The sequence below is a fragment of the Amblyomma mixtum genome, chromosome 10 (assembly GCF_055824585.1).
Source record: "Amblyomma mixtum isolate Tamu chromosome 10, ASM5582458v1, whole genome shotgun sequence".
NCBI lineage: Eukaryota > Metazoa > Arthropoda > Arachnida > Ixodida > Ixodidae > Amblyomma > Amblyomma mixtum.
The window spans coordinates 158,648,663-158,667,424 of record NC_143021.1 but is presented as its reverse complement, the minus strand read 5'-3'; the positions used below and the strand labels follow the sequence as shown (position 1 = coordinate 158,667,424).

Here is an 18,762-nt window from a genome sequence, read left to right as displayed (position 1 = left end):
TTTGCTCTCGCTAATATAATCGGAGTGATTGTTGACAGAGCTTTCGCTCTGTATGTTCTGTCTCAGCTGAGTTGAGCCACATCAACTTTTCTGTGTATACTCAGCTTCAAACACTTCTGTGGCCACCTCTACATCGCTGTTCATTCTTTACAATTGGCGGAATAACTTACACAATTGCCTTCTGTGTTGTGCTCCACGGTTCCGGTTCTGCCGTCACGCAGTTCGACACTTTGATGTCGATAACTGGAGGCTTCACTGCAACAAAAAATAAAAGGGCTTTTTTAGTCGCATAATTCGTAAAGATGCTTGGATGAAAAAGTGAAGTTGAACCGTTAGCACTCGTGGTGTGAACTATTCACACCTGCCCGAAAGATGTCCGTCGTCCGGTACAGAGCCTTTCAAATACCCGCGCCCATTGAGCCATGATGCTCCCTGCTTTCCTGCGTGGAGCTCGCATTATAAATTCGATTTGCCTAGTGCCATGCCCTTAATGAATCCGCGTTCTGATGCATACATACGAGGGTAGTGTTCAAAAATTAGATTCTCTCATTTATTTTTACCGAAGCGATGAGTTAGTTACAAACAAACCCGTTTTTGTAGCACTTTAAGCGACGAGGAAGACACAAACTCAGATGATAACTGTTGACAACCCACATACATTTATAATGAACTGAAATCGCCGAATGATTTTTTTTCTTCCAAGAGCTGGCTATTTTTCAGTCACAAACATCGGGGCTATGACATTTCTACATTATTCTACTCACAGAATTCTTGTCGCGAGATCGTGTTTCAAGATATCCGCCTTCCAGTTTGCAACAGCGCGGGCCGTGCAATTGCCGGTCGAAGGCGCCGGCGACTAGCCGGAAAACCCTTCGTTCTCGGTGCGTTGCTTTTCAGCGTCGGGGCAAATAAACACTTTTATTATCAGTGCGTCGCTTTTCAGCGTCGTGGCAAATAAACACATTTATTATCCGTTTCCCTCTCTCCTTGCATGGCGGGACCGTCTCGCCTCAAACGAGCTGGCGGAGCAGCTGACCTTGATGACTCTGGTGCAGAGCCTCCAAGGCGCTGCAGAGCTCTTTCGATTTCTCTGAACAGTTGCGTACGCCATTTTGTCGACAGGCTGAGTTCATTAACCAGTAGAAGACGACAGAACCGTGCCAAGAACACGACAAAACTGTTTGTAGTTTTGTCGTAACGACAGATTTGTTTGTTGTTTTGGGTATTTTAGTAGTAGAATGTTTTCTTTTTCTATTAATTTATTATTCATGATACCTTACACGGCCCAGAAGGCCATTGAGTAAGGGGAGCAAGGAACGACAAAATGTGCAAAGGAAACTAATTAATAGAACATGAGATACAAAAGATTAAGTATAAAGAAACTAATGTACAAGGGAAAACTTAAAGGCGAAAATATGCGTAGGATACAAGGCACTTTTCAGCAGCATGAGTGCCGTACATACGGCCAAAACAAAACGCAGTGGCAACGAAGGAACAAAAGTACACTGCGACAAGGAAAATCAAAGATAGGAGAAAAAGCGATGTCATGTGAGATATTCACGTAGCTGATCCTGGAATGGTTGATGGTTTCCGATGCATGCGATACAGTCAGAAAGATCATTCAAAAGATCGATGGCACGTGGAAGTGCAGATGAATTAGGAGCGAGGGTTCTTCCGTGAATGCGTTTTATGCTGTGCTGGTTGTTTAGGCGGCGTGAAATGCGTGCAGGCGTTTCAAGAGGTATGAAGGTTCTATAGTCTGTAGTGCTGTTCTTTAGAAATAATGGAAAATTTTGTTGCTACTAGAAGTTTTTCCTTTTAGAAAACAGCCCAGAGGACGGGACAAGAAAGAGACCACAGGTCGAGCCGTGGCCTCGTGGCAGAGCGCCCGCCTCGGCTTCGGGAGGTGGTGGGTTCGACTCCCGCCACCGGCCGGGCACCCACCGGTTTTCTCAAAATGGGTACAAGCTATGGCCCGGCCTGGTGCTCGGCTTACTAGGGCTACATTGCTTGGGAAAGGAGCCTGCGCATTCAAATCCCGTCACTGTGGGCAGAGAGTCGTGTAGACAAAGCGAAAAAAGGGCCACAAATTGGGCTTATGCCGCACGAGGCGGACTTATGGTTGCTTGGCAGGGGAACTTATCACTCATCCGCCAAGGCAACTGTTTGGTCTAAGACCCTTTTCCCAAGCATTTCACCCTAGAAGAGCCGAGCACCAGGCCAGGGGAAATCTTGCACCCATTAAAGAAACCGGTGGGTACCCGGCGGCACTGGGGATCGAACCCAGCACCTCCCGAATGCGAGGCGGATGCTCTACCACAAGGCTACCGAAGCGTGGCCTTGTGGTAGAGCATCCGCCTCGCATTCGGGAGGTGCTGGGTTCGATCCCCAGTGCCGCCGGGTACCCACCGGTTTCTTTAATGGGTACAAGATTTCCCCTGGCCTGGTGCTCGGCTCTTCTAGGGTGAAATGCTTGGGAAAAGGGTCTTAGACCAAACAGTTGCCTTGACGGATGAGTGATAAGTTCCCCCGACAAGCAACCATAAGTCCGCCTCGTGCGGCATAAGCCCAATTTGTGGCCCTTTTTTTTTTTTCACTTCTCCCAAACGTACACCCCTAAAGGAAGCCGAGCGCCAGGCCGGGGGACGCTTGTACCCTTTTGACCGGTGGGTGCCCGGCGGTGGGTTGGTTTCGAACCACCCACCTCCCGCAGCCGAGACGGGCGCTCAAACCACTAAGCCAGCAGTTAGACATCCTGCTAGACATCCTGACTGCTAGACATCCTGACAAACGGTTTTTCCTGCATCTCACCTTATAGTGTTTTATTTTGCGTTGTTTTGTTTGTTGACCTTATGCGGAACTTTGCTCCTCTGTCTTTTAAAGACTTTTAGTTGTTTTACCGTCTTCATTGCTTGGCCGGTTGTGGTTCATGTTTTTTGTTCTTTCTTTTAGTTTCCCTTTTTAACGATTGTTACTTTTACCGTGTTATTTGTTGGTGTCGGGTTCTTGTTTTCGCTTTTAGCCTGCTGACTGTGCCTATTGCCTAGCAACTTTTACTTTTTTCATCGCCATTTTGCTCATGCTTTTCTCATGTTTTTACGCCTTCTCGCTCTCTTGAATGTTTTTTACGTAGCCCAAAGATTCCGCTTTGCTTTGAAGTACTCATTTTCTTGCCTATCTGAGCTGCAGTTGTCATTGGCTGTAGCTGGTCCACGCACATCTTTGTATCTGTTAGTCCCTTTATCATTAGCTTGGTAATGCTATATTTTTTGATAGTGCATGCACGTTTTATGAGTTCTGTCGAGCTGTGCGATGACTCCCCAAACGTGTGAAGCGTTCCTTCGCTGTGTCCCGTGGCTGACAGTGCATCACGTGGTCCAGGAAATAGTATAAATCTGTGCTGGTTTTTTCACGCAATAAAGAGTTGGTAGTCAGCGCCCGTCCTGTGTTTTTCGTGTTCCTTGTGTCCTTGTTCCGTAGCGCTGTTGTGAATCTGTTTATTAAGCATGAATTTCTTTGGAGGAGAAATTCGAGGCCCGTGTACTGTGCGATGTCAGTGCATGTTAAAGAACCCCAGGTGGTCGAAATTTCCGGAGCCCTCCACTACGGCGTCTCTCATAGCCTTAGTCGCTTTGGGACGTTAAACCCCATAAACCAAACCAAACCAAAACCATTACATAAAATCTGATGTGAAGATAGAAACTTTTCTGTTGTTTCAAGTGAGTGGTGTTCCCTTTTCACTGTTGGCTAGCAAATTCGAAGGAACGCCATACGCAAAAGTGCAACGTGGCACGAAGGAAACTCGAGCAATCGTCGCCATCTTGTACGCGTAAGTGGCTGTACTAAGACTGGTGAGACAGTGCACGCACCCAATTTTTCATCTGCCATAGAAGGCATTCGTCAATCTCCTTTCGATCATTTTTCACTCTGCGGTTTGATTAATTGCGTAAAAAGTTTTCGAACTCGATGCTTTACGCTTGGGATCAATTATGTGTTGTCTCTCCCTTAAGTTACGATAAATGTTTGTACTTTTCTTATTATAACTTGTTCAATGCCTTTGCTGGCGCTCTACTTTTGCCGTTGTGTGTGTAGATACCCACCTACAAAAACGCCAAAGTGGCACTGTAGGAATTTATAACAAATAAATAAAAATGCACAAGTTGGGGGAAATATCGAAACACGCAAGTCCGGCGAGGATTTAAAGAATCTGAATAGTCTGGGAATATTACCGCCTCTATGTTTTAACCATAAAATTATGTGCCAACTGCACGCAGCGCTTAAAAATGTTGCTGAATAGACATTAGCTGATTAGAATATTGACGGCAAAATTTACTACCAAATTTTGTGTATCTGGTATCATAACCTACATGTTCGCACTGTTTTCGTGTGCGACACGTTCTTTGTTTATAACAAAACGCGAACGCTACATTTGAACGCTGTTTAAGCGTTGTTATGAGGTGAACGTTGCACCAATGCACGAGTGAAAACAAGCAAAACTTACATTTCAGGTCCCGAACGAAAGCCTTGTTCACAATAAGACTGTTTAAAAAAAAAAAGACGGCTTTGCACCCTTCAGTATGGGTCGCAATTTAGAGGAAGAAAAAAAAGTAAAGTTGAGCCTTTATTCGCTCTGTTAACCTACTTCGTTATTAAGCGCTCTTTCTCACAATTCATCACAGTAATAAACTTCCCGAAAACATTGCATTCATTAAAAGCCACGTTGAAGTCGTTCGAAAACATACGCCTTTTTATTTTTTAATGTCAAGATTTCCGGTATGGCACCTTTCTCTTTATTATTTGTGGTTATTTTTTCTTCACACCTTGTATTTCTCCTCCCTAATGTAATGCCCCTAGAGGCCTTTAGGGTTTATGAATTAAGAAATAAATAGTGCCTTGATTCATTGTCAAGGACTGTAGATGCCGCAACAATTGTTTCTATCGGCTGCCACGATCACCACCTTATCTCAGCCCGTCTCGTGGCAGACTCTGCACGTGCTTCGCAGTCACATTCCTTGATGCGCGATATTTCCTAACGGCGGTTTGACGTTCCTTTTTTGCGTCCATCTACCTTTAGAGACAAATGCAGCATAGCATTCGATAAACCACACCAGGGAGCTTGGCCCGTGGCAGGGGGTTCCTTCACCTCGACAACATCAGCTTACTTATTGGCATCTGTGCGATATGCACATCGTCCTTTCTGATCGTTCGAAGCGGTTTTCTGCTGTCTTGCGGCATTGCGGCACATGCTGCTGCTGCTGCCGTGGTACTCGCGTGTGTTCGACGGTCTTTGGCACTTCGCTGACGAAATTTCGGCGGAAACCGTTTCACTCGAGACCTCTGTTTACCATGTACAAGAAGAACAGCGCGAAATAGACAAGGACTATAGGAAGATACACACAGACAGGCGCTGACTTGCAACTAAAGGTTTATTGCGCCTGTTTGTGCGAATCATCCATTAGTCCTTGTCTATTTCGAGCTGTTCTTCTTGTGCATGACATACCAACTCGCCCAAGCATCAGCCCTTACTCCTTTTACCAACTTAAACTTGCCACCGAGGTCATCAGGATCGGAGCAGATATTTCGTGTACAGTAGACGGGTGACGCAAACACTGATAGCTTCTTGGTAATGTCATGAGTCGACTTATAATTTAGCTATATTGCCCACTGCGTTGATATTCAAAAGACGCTTAAGGATAAGCGATGCGCAACACGCTTGACAAGGCCGTCCAAGGTCGGAATGCTCGACAAAACCAGACGAGCGGGGTGCAAACGTGGGAACGTTGTGGCGCTGGCTGCGTGAAAACAAATAAACAACACGCATGCGCCGAGAATCGGCCTTGGAGGCAAGTTTGCGCGCTGGCATGCGGCGCTGGATGAATGCAGAATTTTTCCTTGCTGAAGCATCACCGATAGCTGTGACGCGCGCCAAGACGGAGGACCGCGAGTTAATTTACGATGGGGATCATTAGCCTGTCACGGATTTTTCCGACACAGCCGGTTCAGCTTTTCGCCCATACAGGGACCGTGTTTACGCCATATTTCGGATTCAGGCATCGTCTCGTCTAGCATAAAGGGGCGCTGCAAGCCGACGCTCAAAAGCCTAAAAATTTTAAGTCAGCGTTGAACACGAGTTCAACACAATAGTTAATGCTTGCGGCACACTGGTATGTGCAGTGTAAAATTCACAAAAATAAAGCAATCGTTTATTAGTTGCGAATTACATGATTAGCTTATGTATATAGATGCAAGGTGACATGAAATTCATGCATATTTTTTGCCTACTTTATGCTGTCTAGAATTCCGAATTTCAAAAGCATGGGTTAAGACAAAGGACAGGAAAGCTGGAACGGTATGCAATACCCCAGCGGACAAATTTGTTAAGCCATAATTCTTCCTCTTTTGGCTCTTTTATGTGTAACCTTGCAGCGCTTGACTCCTGCATTTTTACTGTCCTTCGTTTTTGCCTGCGCTTTCAAATTTCGCTATGCTATACCAAATGGCCCAGCAAACAACAGCTTTGTTATGCTGGCTTCTTTATGAAGTGGTAGCAATTATGACGAAGACATACTTGCATCCACCATGTTCTGCAGGTCCTCTTGGGTGCAGTCGTCTTGGAAGCAGATGCCGATCCGAGCTATGGGAACTTCAGTGTACGAGAAGTGGCCCTTGTAGTAACGCATCTGGACAGCAGATATAAGTGGATGGAAATCAGGCAAGCATTTGAATGGTACACTGCTTATAAAAATCATAGATTTGCGCGTTGTTATGGCGAAGAAACGACTTTCAATAAAAGTCCTTTTTTAAGCTTGAAAAAGTAAAATAAAGAAAAGCAGGTGCTGCCATAAATCATTGTTATCCCAAAGTGCAGTAACGTTGAGACAATTTGCCGGCAGCGGATCCCTGAGGCTAGCAAGGACCGCCATTCACTGCCAACGGTGATCTCGGAGTCATTTTCGGTCTCGACGCCAAAAGCAGGAATCGAGTGGCGGGAAGAGAACACTGAATTTTTAAATTGAGTTTCCCGAGCAATAATATAGCCTTTATATACCGGACCAATATCAGGATAGATGGAGGCACAGAATCGATTCCAACTTAAAACGGAGAATGAATGCTCCCTTTAAAGCACCGCACCACCTTGAAGCCTAGTTATCATTCGAAGGAGATCTGAGTGGACGTCCTCTTAATCTTCAGCGGCACACAGGAAATAATAATTTGGTTTGTTTCCGGTTATGGCATTGAAAGATACTAGGGATAATTGAGACCACCTGCGGTTCTTTAACGTGCACTGACATCGCAGAGTGCACGGGCTCTAGCATTTAGCCTCTGTCGGAGCGCGACCGGCGCGGCCTTCATCGAACCCGCGTCTTTCGGGTCAGCAGCCGAGCGGCATAACCACTGATCCACCTCGGCAGCTATAAAATAAAGAAAACCGCTGCGAAACAGGAATGCATTTTCATTGGCCCAGTTTGAAAGGCGAGGTAGAGCTTCTGCCTTGGTAATGTTGGCTTTAAAAACGCTTTTCCTCAGCATCATGATCATCATTATCAGCCTGACTACGCCCACTGCAGGACACGTGCCTTCTCCCATGCTTGCCAATTAACCCTGTCCTTCGCCAGTTGCGGCCACCGTATTCCCGCAAATTTCTTAATCTCATCTGCCCACCTAACTTTCTGCCGCCCCCTGCTGCGCTTGCCTTCTCTTGGAATCCACTCCGTTACCCTTAAGGACCAGCGGTTATCTTGCCTTCGCATTACATGCCCTGCCCAAGCCCATTTCTTCCTCTTGATTTCAACTAGGATGTCATTAACCCGCGTTTGTTCCCTCACTCATTTCGCCCGCCTCCGGTCTCTTAACGTTACACCTATCATTTCTCGTTCCATAGCTCACTGCGGTGTCCTTAACTTAAGCTGAACCATCTTTGTTAGCCTCCACGTTTCTGCCCCATAGGTGAGTGCCGGTAAGATACAGCTGTTGTATAGTTTTCTCTTGAGGGATATTGGCAAACTGCCATTCATGATCTGATAGAACCTGCCGTACGCGCTCTACCCCATTCTTATTCTTCTAGTTATTTCCCTCTCATGATCCGGATCAGCCATCACTACCTGGCCCAAGCAGGTGTATTCCTTTAATATTTCCAGCAGCTAGCAACTAGTTGTCAACGGCTGTTCCCTTGCGAGAATGTCGAAAAAGCTCCTACTGGCGGCAAATTATTGGATTTTGCAGCTTCAGCATAAAGACAGAGTGGAAATGTTTGTCAAGAGCTCTTCATAATTCTGGATGCCACAATATTTTTCGCTGGTAACTAATGTTAATTTGGCTATCACTGCCGAAAGAGAAAGAAAACCGTCATCGCATTATGACATATCTTTCCGTTTTGTGTGAGTTTTCAGCGCCTTTTCTAACAAGTGAAAGATTAGTGAATCGATGGTTTGATTACGCCGGTGAAGCTGGTCAGTTTCGCTTTGGTAGGACACCTGCCAGTAATGAGTTGTACTAGGAGTAATAAACATTACTAATTTTGTGTGTTACTCGGGCGGCCTTCCACTGCACGGGATCCCGCTAACGAAGCCGTTTTCCTGGCTTGGCGAATGAGTTGGCGCTGCAAAGACAGCTCTGAATGGGCCAACTTGGTCTCCCAATGCTCTTAGCTAATTTCTGTTTTGTCATAGAGTTCAGTTGTGCTGGCCAGTTCCAGACCATGTAGAAGAGAGTAGATGCCTCTCCACAGGCCTGGCACTCGCCTGTAGGATATTTGTCCGGCCAAATCTTTTGCGTATCGCGCGAGGTTGGGGAACGTCCGGGCCATTAAGTTTCTCGAAATTGTGGCTTCTTCTCTAGTGAGGGCTTTGTGCGGAGGGGCAAACTTCTCGTGACTGAATCAATGACAGTCGATAATCGCTCCGTACGTTTGGGGGATGGTGACTTCTGGGCCGGCGGTGACGGGGCTCGGAAAGCGCGACCTCGAGCTGTCCAGTCGCCCGCATCTTTATCCGTGGTGCCCTTGTGAGCCGGGATCCACAGGATGATTTTGCAGGAGTAAGTACTGATGAGGCAGGGGTTTGCGCTTTTGCGATTTGTGCTTTTATTTTTTTTTTTGATCAAATGAGAAAACTCCATCCGAACCTGAGCGAAGCCCAAACGGATGGCTGGTTGCTGCCGGTCACGTGATGCAACGTCACCGGTCACGTGACAGTAACTCCCTGGATAATGGATAACACTACGGTTGCACCACGTGTCCACCTCAAATCAGAACATATCACGTCGCGCTCTTAACATTACGCTACACGCAACATAAATACACCCTAAAGTAGAAGATTGGAAAACCGCCGCCATAGCTCAGTTGCTAGAGCTCCGCACGCGGAGGCCGTGGATTCGGATCCCAGCAGCGGCATGCGGTTTTAGTGCGTTAGCACATATTGTGGTATTTACTAAGGTAATCGCTAATAGAGTCAGGACAACCTTGGACTTCAGTCAACCAAATGATCAGGCAGGCTTTCGTAAAGGATACTCGACAATAGACCACATTCACACTATCAATCAGGTGATAGAGAAATGCGCAGAATATAACCAACCCCTATATATAGCCTTCATTGATGACTATGAAAGCTATGGAAAGAAAAATGATAGGTGTAACGTTAAGAGATCGGAAGAGGGCGGAGTGGGTGAAAGAACAAACGCGGGTTAATGATATCCTAGTTGAAATCAAGAGGAAGAAATGGGTTTGGGCAGGGCACGTAATGCGAAGGCAAGATAACCGCTGCTCCTTAAGGGTAACGGAGTGGATTCCAAGAGCAGGCAAGCGTAGCAGGGGCGGCACAAAGTTCGGTGGGTGGATGAGGTTAAGAAGTTTGCGGTGATACAGTGGCCGCAACTGGCAAAGGACAGGGTTAATCGGAGAGACATGGGAGAGGCTTTTACCCTGCAGTGGGTGTAGTCAGGCTGATGATGATGATTACGAGAAAGCATTTGACTCAGTGGAAACCTCAGCTGTCATGGCGGCATTGCGGAATCAGGGTGTGGAAGAGTGTTATGTGAATATAATGGAAGATATTTATAACGACTGCACAGCTACTATAGTTCTCACTAAAGTCAGCAATAAAATTCCAATACGGAAAGGTGTCAGGCAGGAAAACAGGATCTCGCCAATGCTCTTCACTGCCTACTTACAGGAGGTATTCCGGGGCCTGAAATGGGAAGAGTTGGGGATAAGAGTTCATGGAGAGTACCTGAGTAATTTGCGATTCACTGATGGCATTGCCTTGCTAATCCACTCAGGACAAGAACTGCAAAGCATGATCAGTGAGTTAGACAGGCAGAGCAGAACGGTGTGGCTAGGAATTAACATGCAGAAAACCAAAGTAATGTTCAACAGCCTAGCAAGGGAACAGCAGTTCGCCATTGGTAGCGAGGTGCTGGAAGTAGTAAGAGAATATGTCTTCTTAGGGCAGGTAGTGGCCGCAGATCCAGATCATGAGAGGGAAATAACTAGAAGAATAAGAATGGGGTGGAGCGCATATGCCAGGTTCTCTCAGATCATGAATGGTAGTTTACCAATATCCCTCAAAAGAAAAGTACACAACAGCTGTATCTTACCGCGGTACTCACCTATGGGGCAGAAACAACGCAGCTAGCTATGGAAAGAAAAATGATAGGTGTAACGTTAAGAGATCGGAAGAGGGCGGAGTGGGTGCGGGAACAAACGCGGGTTAATGATATCAAATCAAGAGGAAGAAATGGGCTTGGGCAGGGCATGTAATGCAAAGGCAAGATAACCGCTGGTTCTTAAGGGTAACGGAGTGGATTCCGAGAGAAGGCAAACGTAGCAGGGGGCGGAAGAAAGTTAGGTGGGCGGATGAGATTAAGAAGTTTGCGGGGATACGGTGGCCGCAACTGGCGAATGGCAGGGTTAATTGGAGAGACATGGGAGAGGCCTTTGCCCTGCAGTGGGTGTAGTCAGGCTGATGATGATGATGAGGACATGTTATGGGAACTCCCCTCATTTAACCCTTGTGTGTGTGCGTCTGTTTGTCTGAAGCTTGCTTTGTGGCAGGGTGCTCACCTGCCGACTTAGTTGTGGGCAACCTGCTCTGGTGTGTTTATGTATATATGTGCACACCTAGCAACCTGTCAACCGTGGCAGATGGCAGTTCAATTAATCGCGAGTAGAGCGAGAGAGAGAGAGATATGGACGGAAAGGTAGGGAGGTTAACCAGGCGTTGCCGAGTAGGGCGATGCGATAGATTACGCGGGAACAGCCACCTGGGATTCAGCGCGAGCAACGTAACTCCCACGATGTCAGCACCTGCCATAGCAGCGCATGGCTTTACTGCTGCACCAGGAATGGTATAACGAGTCTCAGGGATATATGAATGTAAAGTACGGAATCGCCAATTCTGCCTACATGGGCATTAACGCATATCCCTATCTGAACAGCTGCACTACGCGAACCCTGGATACGGAACTCCGGTGAAAAACCGAAATGCTAGCTCACCTATTTCGCATTCGGCTTTTGTGCGCAAATCGACCATCATGTTTTGCACTAGTTTCTTACGAAGTAATTTTCAGCGGTAAAGTGTTTACACCTTATCGCTTTTTGTACTATTCATTTCCCCTTAATGAACATCATTCAACAAAAATGCATTCCCCTACGCTTTGCTTTGTTTTGAATGGCCTTCTTAATATGCTCGCTTAATATGTATGTCAGGAGGAGTCCCTCATTCGACCACCCGTTGCCTGCTGAATAGATTAACGAGGGCCGCGGTTCTGGCAGTCTTGAATAACACAGTGCGAATTGTCATGTCTGGCATCCAAGAACTGGGCGGCGTAGACGTAGCATCGAAGGAACGTTTATTCCTGCTACTTGGCAGGAAGCCAACAGGTTACATACTGAGCGCGGTGGGCCCGTGCGAGCGGTCTTTTAAAGCCAGCACGGGCTACCCGATAAGAGATAGCCGGGCAGTGAGCATGCGCAGACAGTACGCGATAACACGAGTGCTTGGTTTCGCGCGCACACAACATCTCCTTCCTCCTAATGAGCCCAAAGTCCTTTTGCTACGTTATACAATGCAACTAATGCTATGGCTGATATCTATCAGGAGGTCGCCGGTCCCTCTGTGGATAGCGTCGCTCCCCTGGAGGGTCGGTCGTTGCCGCAGGGGCCGCAGCTGGAAGTGGCTCGTTGGCGCTCTCAGGATCCCCGAAATCTGGAATAAAATCTTCCATGATGCTCTGCTTTGAGCTGTCGATGCTGAGCAGTAGCTGGTCTTGGTGACGACGCCAAATGAGCACCCCACGATTCGTCCTAACTCGAACCTTGAATGAAACGGGGCCAGACTGCTGAATGATAGTGCCAGGGACCCATTTCTCAGGACCTCTAATTCCTCACGAGGACCTCATCGTTGATGTTGAAAAGTCGCTCACGTGCCTTGCGTCGCATCATATCGGAGAGCTGTTGCTGAGCCACTCTTCCCCCGACAGAAGGCTTGACTGCGTCGAGTCTCGTGCGCAGTCGTCTACCTATGAAAAGGTTTGCTGGAGATTCTCTTGTAGTCGCATGCGGCGTGTTGCGGTACGTCATCAGGAACGTCTGTAAGGTTGCCTGCAAGGAGTCTTGGGGTCGTCCTTTCCGCAACGCAGATTTCATTGTCTGTACAAATCTCTCTGCAAGGCCATTCGTGCTTGGATGGTACGCTGCACTCACGATATGACGACCACCGAAGCCTTTGACGAAGCTCTTGAATTCTTCGGAAACGAACTGTGGTCCGTTGTCGGTCACGATGGTCTCGGGTACGCCAAAACGCGAGAACAGGTCTTGGAGACACTGAATTGTGTGGTACGCCGTAGCCTTCTGCATGACATAAACTTCTGGCCATTTTGAGTGTGCGTCCACAGCAACAAGGAACATTTTGTCTTTCATGGGTCCAGCAAAGTCCAAGTGAACTATTTGCCACGGCGAAGTCGGCCATGACCATGGATGAAGCGGAGCCGGTGCTGGTTCGTTCCGTTGCTGTTGACACTCTTCACATTTCTTCACGTGTTGCTCTAGGTCCGCGTCGATACCAGGCCACCAGACGTAGCTCCTCGCGAGTTCTTTGCATCTTACGATACCGGGATGACCCTGATGAAGTTCCTCAAGCAAGAAGGCTCGGTGTTTTGGAGGCACGACTACTCTCATGCCGTACATTAAACACCCTTGATGAACTGTGAGCTCCAAACGCTTGTCGAAGAAAAGTTTCAACTCCTTCTCAGCGACATGCGACGGCCAGCCAGCACTTGTGAAGTTCAGTACCTTGCTTAGTAAAGGATCACGCCTCGTTTCACGAGCGATGTCTTGGCCTGTGACAGGCAGCGTTTCCAAACGAAGCGAATAAAAAGTTTCGCTTTCTTCTGCCGATTGCTTTTCGCTGCTGTCGAGCGGCAAGCGCGATAAACAGTCTGCTTCCGCATTATCGGTAGATTTCTTGAATTCAAGAGCATAGTTGTAGGCTGACAGCGTCAGCGCCCAACGCTGCATGCGGGCAGCTGCCATCGCGGGAATGCCTGTTTTCGGGCCGAAAATTGTTTGCAGTGGTTTATGGTCAGTCACAAGCGTGAAGAACCTTCCGTAGACGTAGAAGTGAAACTTCTTTACGCCGAATACGAGGGCAAGGGCTTCTTTCTCGATCTGACTGTAGTTCTTTTCGGCACTTGACAATGTGCGGGATGCGTAGGCAACCGGTCGAACTGATCCATTGATCATTTTCTGCGAAAGAACTGCGCCTATGCCGTACTGAGATGCGTCGCAGGCAAGTTGAAGCGGTCGCTTCGGATCATAATGGGCAAGAACTGGAGGGGAAGCCATAGCTGCTTTTATCTCCGTGAAAGCAAGCTGGCATGACGCATCCCACGACCACTCTGTTGTTTGCTTTAGCAGCCTGTACAACGGCTGTGCCAAAGTCGACAGACGCTGAACAAACTTGCCGTAATAATTGACCATCCCAAGGAATGACTGCAGTTGCTGCTTGTCTTTTGGAGCAGGCGCATTTAGCAGTGCCAATACCTTTTCAGGCGATGCGCAAACACCCTCGGCGTTGATGACGTGGCCCAGATAACGGAGCTCTCGTTGAAAGAACGAGCACTTATCGCGCCGGATGCGCACACCGCGTTCCTGCAATCTTGACAAGACGGCTTCCAAGTTATGGAAATGCTCTTGCTTGGTCTTGCCTGTGACCAGGATGTCGTCAAGGTAGCAACTGACTCCTTCCAAACCTTTCAGCATGTTGTCCATAATTCTTTGAAATATGCTTGGGGCGGACGAAATGCCGAAAGCCAGACGGTTCATAGTATACAATCCCTTATGAGTGTTTATCGTCAGTAGTTTCCGGGAGCTTTCCGCCATAACTACCTGCTGGTAGGCCCTACTCAGGTCGATCTTCGAAAATTCCTCTCCTCCTGCAAGCGCTGCTAGAAGGTCATCTATCCGAGGTAGCGGGTACCGGTCTACTTCCAGACAGGGATTGACGGTGGTTTTATAATCGCCACACAGCCGGAGGCTTCCATCCCTCTTCACTACCGGTACCAAGGGCGTTGCGTATTCGCTTGTAGCAACAGGCGTTATGATGCCCAGCTTCTCCATTTTCACAAGTTCCGCTTCTACTGCACCTTGCAGAGCAAAGGGAACGCTTCTTGCCTTTACAAACTTCGGCTGTGACCCTTCGCGAAGGACAAGCTCGGCCTGCTCTTCCGTGATGGTACCTAGCTCATCCTTGAAAAGTTCGGAATGGCTGTCTAGCATGGCTTCCAGCTTTTCTTGCCAGTGCTTTGACATTTCTCGAGAGAGACCAAGGTGATTAAAAAAAACTAGGTTCTTCCAATCCAGACGAATATCTTGCAACCATTCTCTGCCGAGGAGTGCCGGTCCTGTAGTGTCCACGACGTACAGGGGAAGCTCCACGCTCTGGTCGTTGTGGTGCACGACGACTTTCGCCAGACCCTTCGGTTTTACTATAGCCCCAGTATACGTGCGCAGCTTTAACGATGCTGGCTGAAGTCGCTTACGTGGAAACAGCCTCTGGTATTCGCGCCATGATATGACGGATACGGCTGCGCCGGTGTCAAGCTCCATCGTCAGTAGGACACCGTCAACGTTCACGGGTACAGTAAATGGGTCTGCGTTGACTGATTTAAGTGGGACAGACGACTCGTTTCGGACGGACGTGAGCATCTTCACACGTTTCCGGGGCTTTGCCTCCCTAGCTTTCTTTCCTTTCCTGCAGGCGCGTTGAATATGCCCTTTTCGGTTACAATTATAACATGTATCGCCGATATGAGGGCATGCTTCGCTAGAATGATTGGGTGACCCGCAACGGAAGCAGCTTGGCGACATCACAGACTGCTTTTCGCCTCGAACCTTATTCACTTCGTACGCCGGGGATGCGCTGTTATGCGTGAACGCCGCGCTTTTAGTTGCAGTTTCCATGGCAAGAGCTCTATCTACGGCCTTCTGGAAGGTTAGCTTTTTGTCTTCCGTGAACAACACACGCTGAATGTCCTCGCGGAGCAGGCCGCAAACGAAACAGTCCCGGAGCGCTTCATCCAAGAAACTTCCAAATTCGCAACTCTGCACCAGCCTTCGAAGTTCCGCGACAAATTCTGTAATGGACTCACCGCTTCGCTGTGACCGCTTGTAAAATTTCGCACGCTCTGCGATGACGGACGACTGCGGCGCCAGGTGATCGCTCAGGAGTTTCAGAAGACTGTCAAACTCTCGTGACGACGGTGCGTCCGGTGCCGTCAGCGACTTGAGCAGCGCATAGGTCTTCGCGCCGATGAGACTTAGGAAAGCAGGAACCTTCTTTGCTACTGGAACATCATTGACCAAAAGATAGGCTTTCAACCTTTCCTCGTACGAGCGCCAGTCACTCGTGGTCTCGTCGAAAGGTTCAATGTGGCCGATGTGACTCATGACTCACTTGGAAGTTTCGGCTGCCGTGATGCCAGTTTCAGGAATTTCACCGCAGGGAAATCTTCGTGGCGGGAAGCTTTTACACAGAGGCCAGATTCTTCACACTGCGAATTCCGTACGGCGGTCATCCCATCCTCGTCGCCAATATGTCATGTCTGGCATCCAAGAACTGGGCGGCGTAGACGTAGCATCGAAGGAACGTTTATTCCTGCTACTTGGCAGGAAGCCAACAGGTTACATACTGAGCGCGGTGGGCCCGTGCGAGCGGTCTTTTAAAGCCAGCACGGGCTACCCGATAAGAGATAGCCGGGCAGTGAGCATGCGCAGACAGTACGCGATAACACGAGTGCTTGGTTTCGCGCGCACACAACACGAATATGCGAAAAAGTTTGCATAGTGAATCGAATAACCTCCTATTTTATTGGCGTAACTAAAAAGAAGATATACAATTTTCTACCCAAAATTACGCTATTTAATTCGCTATTTCATTCGCCGAAACGAATCAAATAGTGCATGTTCAAAATGATTCGAAATGAACCAAACAGGGTCTCAAGGTTCCGAAAAGTTATTAATTTGCATGAAGTTCGAATCGGGCGTTCTCACACATGCTCACACATGGGTTCGAGGTTTGAGTGACGCGGGCGACATCAGCTAAGTTCCGCAGACCCTACTTTGGTGCCTGATGGTTCGCCATGGTGCGTACGGAGGTCCGACTCCTCTGATCCACTCAGAGGTGATGCTATTCGTTGTCGTCATGAGTTGCAAAAGGCAATTTCTTAACATGTATAAACTTACGGGCATAATAGGGTTACTGCACTGACTCCGTGTCGCGTTTTCCTTATTGGAGATAATGTTGCGTCTTCTTGCGGATGTATATATATAACTTCACATGTTGCACAAGTAGCAAATTTGCTGCTTCGATTCGCTATGTATTAGGTTTTTAACAACAATATTCGATACTGTTTGGAAAAGTGCGATTCGCACCCCGCTAGTCTTGATGTCGTAGGTAACATAAGCAGGTTTTCGCACAGCGACCTTTCGTTCACGTTCCAGGTGGCAGTCGCGGTAGTTCGCCGCTATATGCGAAGGTGGCGCTGGCGAACTCTCCCAAGCGTTACAAGCAACATACAAAGTAGAAGAGCGGGCAGATCGCTTGGTTGAGCTCAGTACGCGACATACGATGATCGTGTCCTCGGATCCCACTGGCGGCATGTCTTTTTTTTCGTGCGTTGGTGCTAGTGCTTCTATTCAGCCGCTTAGCGTTTTTCTGTGAGAACCATTTCTGTACCCCCACAGGGTTGTGGGCAACCTGCCCTAGGTGCTCTCCCCTCCCCCAAGTGGCAGGTGGGCCACCTAGGTCACGTGACCTTGCGACGTCATCGCAACCTGCCCGCTGGATTATGACCAATCTAAACACAATGCAATCAAGGGGGAAAGCTGGCCTAGTTGGTGTGTCATCGTTAATTAAAAGACTAGGGCATGAAACTAGGACAAAGACATAGAAGGAGACAGGACGAGCGCTAAACATCAACTGAGGATTTACTGCGACAAACAAGTACATAAAAACACTTCGGTGGCACATGCGCACACTGGGTTAAAACGAGCACAAACTAATCAAAATGTGGCAAACTGCTTCTGAGATACATTTCTTCTTCTTTGCCGTGACCAGAAAAGATACAAAAACAAATAATCGAATTTTTTGTGTCTAAATGAAGACGGCCTTAACGATTTTCTATGTTCAATATGTTCGCTAAAATATAACGCTCACTAATTATTTTTGTCAGTTAGTATTTTCTGTTAATGTTATTCGTAATCTTTGTTTCGATTCCGCTACTGACATTTGTGGTAAAAGAAAGTTTGGACTTTTTCTGTGTGTGCAGCATTAAATCATTGTGACATCCTGCTGCCTTGTACGGGCCCCAGGTACTCACAAACTGCTTATGAATGATTATTTCGCCGGGCGACCCCCAGCGATATGTTGGAAATAAAATATCTATCTAAAGTACACCGATGAGAGTCAAGCCGCTACGCAGCGTGATCAGGTAGCATGTAGTCTCACCGTCGGATGCATGACACTCAAGACGGACTCAAGAGCTTCCCCAAAAGCCGTAGAATTCTTCATGTACAACACTAGGTTGCAGTATTGGCCGTGCGAAAGGTCGTTGCCGTAGTTGTCCTTGACGACGGTCTCAATGCACTCGTCGAATGCTCCCGAATCTGCGCGCGACCCTTGGAGCAGTCCTGTCGGGTACTTTCCCGTCGCATCCAGCACTGCAAACACACAACAATGGGCAGGAGGTGTTTAGATAGGAACGGATAGCTCCAGCGAAATACACTGCCGGTAGTAAAACACGTTGCGGGGCTAGTTGGTGATGCATTTTATTTTCTTCAGATTTAAACAGCGCTAACTTTTCAGACAAATACACAGATAGACATGACAGGACGGGCGCTGACTCCAACTATGTTTATTGGCACGCATTTTCGTTGAAAATATAAGAAAGACCACAGTGAGCGCACGCGCATCTACGACTGCAGGAAAGGAAAAAAGGAAGGAAATTTTTTTTTCCCCGATGATGACAGCAAAAGTATATTAAGACGAGCAGACTGCATTTCGTCCCCTATTTTTAAGCAAAGTGAATTCAGTGGCATGCAGGAAGACAGAGGTGGTGCTGACACACATGTCGGCTCTCGCTTTGATAAAAAAGGCTTTCGCCTCAATATTATATATGTATAAATTATATACATATCTATATGTATGTAAATGTACATGTAAATATATATGTATAAATGCATAAATTTGAAGAAAAAAAAACACTGCC

The 18,762-nt window shown here is 47.6% G+C and overlaps 1 protein-coding gene across 1 annotated transcript in view; it reads right to left on the bottom strand.

Moving 5' to 3' along the window:
- Positions 1 to 18,762, bottom strand: part of LOC149327492 (nose resistant to fluoxetine protein 6-like) — a 61,008-nt gene that overhangs the window by 35,352 nt on the left and 6,894 nt on the right. The window contains exons 2-4 of the mRNA XM_089564897.1: positions 18,003 to 18,214; positions 6,569 to 6,680; positions 171 to 255 (exon numbers count right to left, since the gene is read on the bottom strand). Coding sequence (XP_089421023.1) covers positions 171 to 255; positions 6,569 to 6,680; positions 18,003 to 18,214 — 409 coding nt within the window. The remainder of the gene's footprint in view (positions 1 to 170; positions 256 to 6,568; positions 6,681 to 18,002; positions 18,215 to 18,762) is intronic.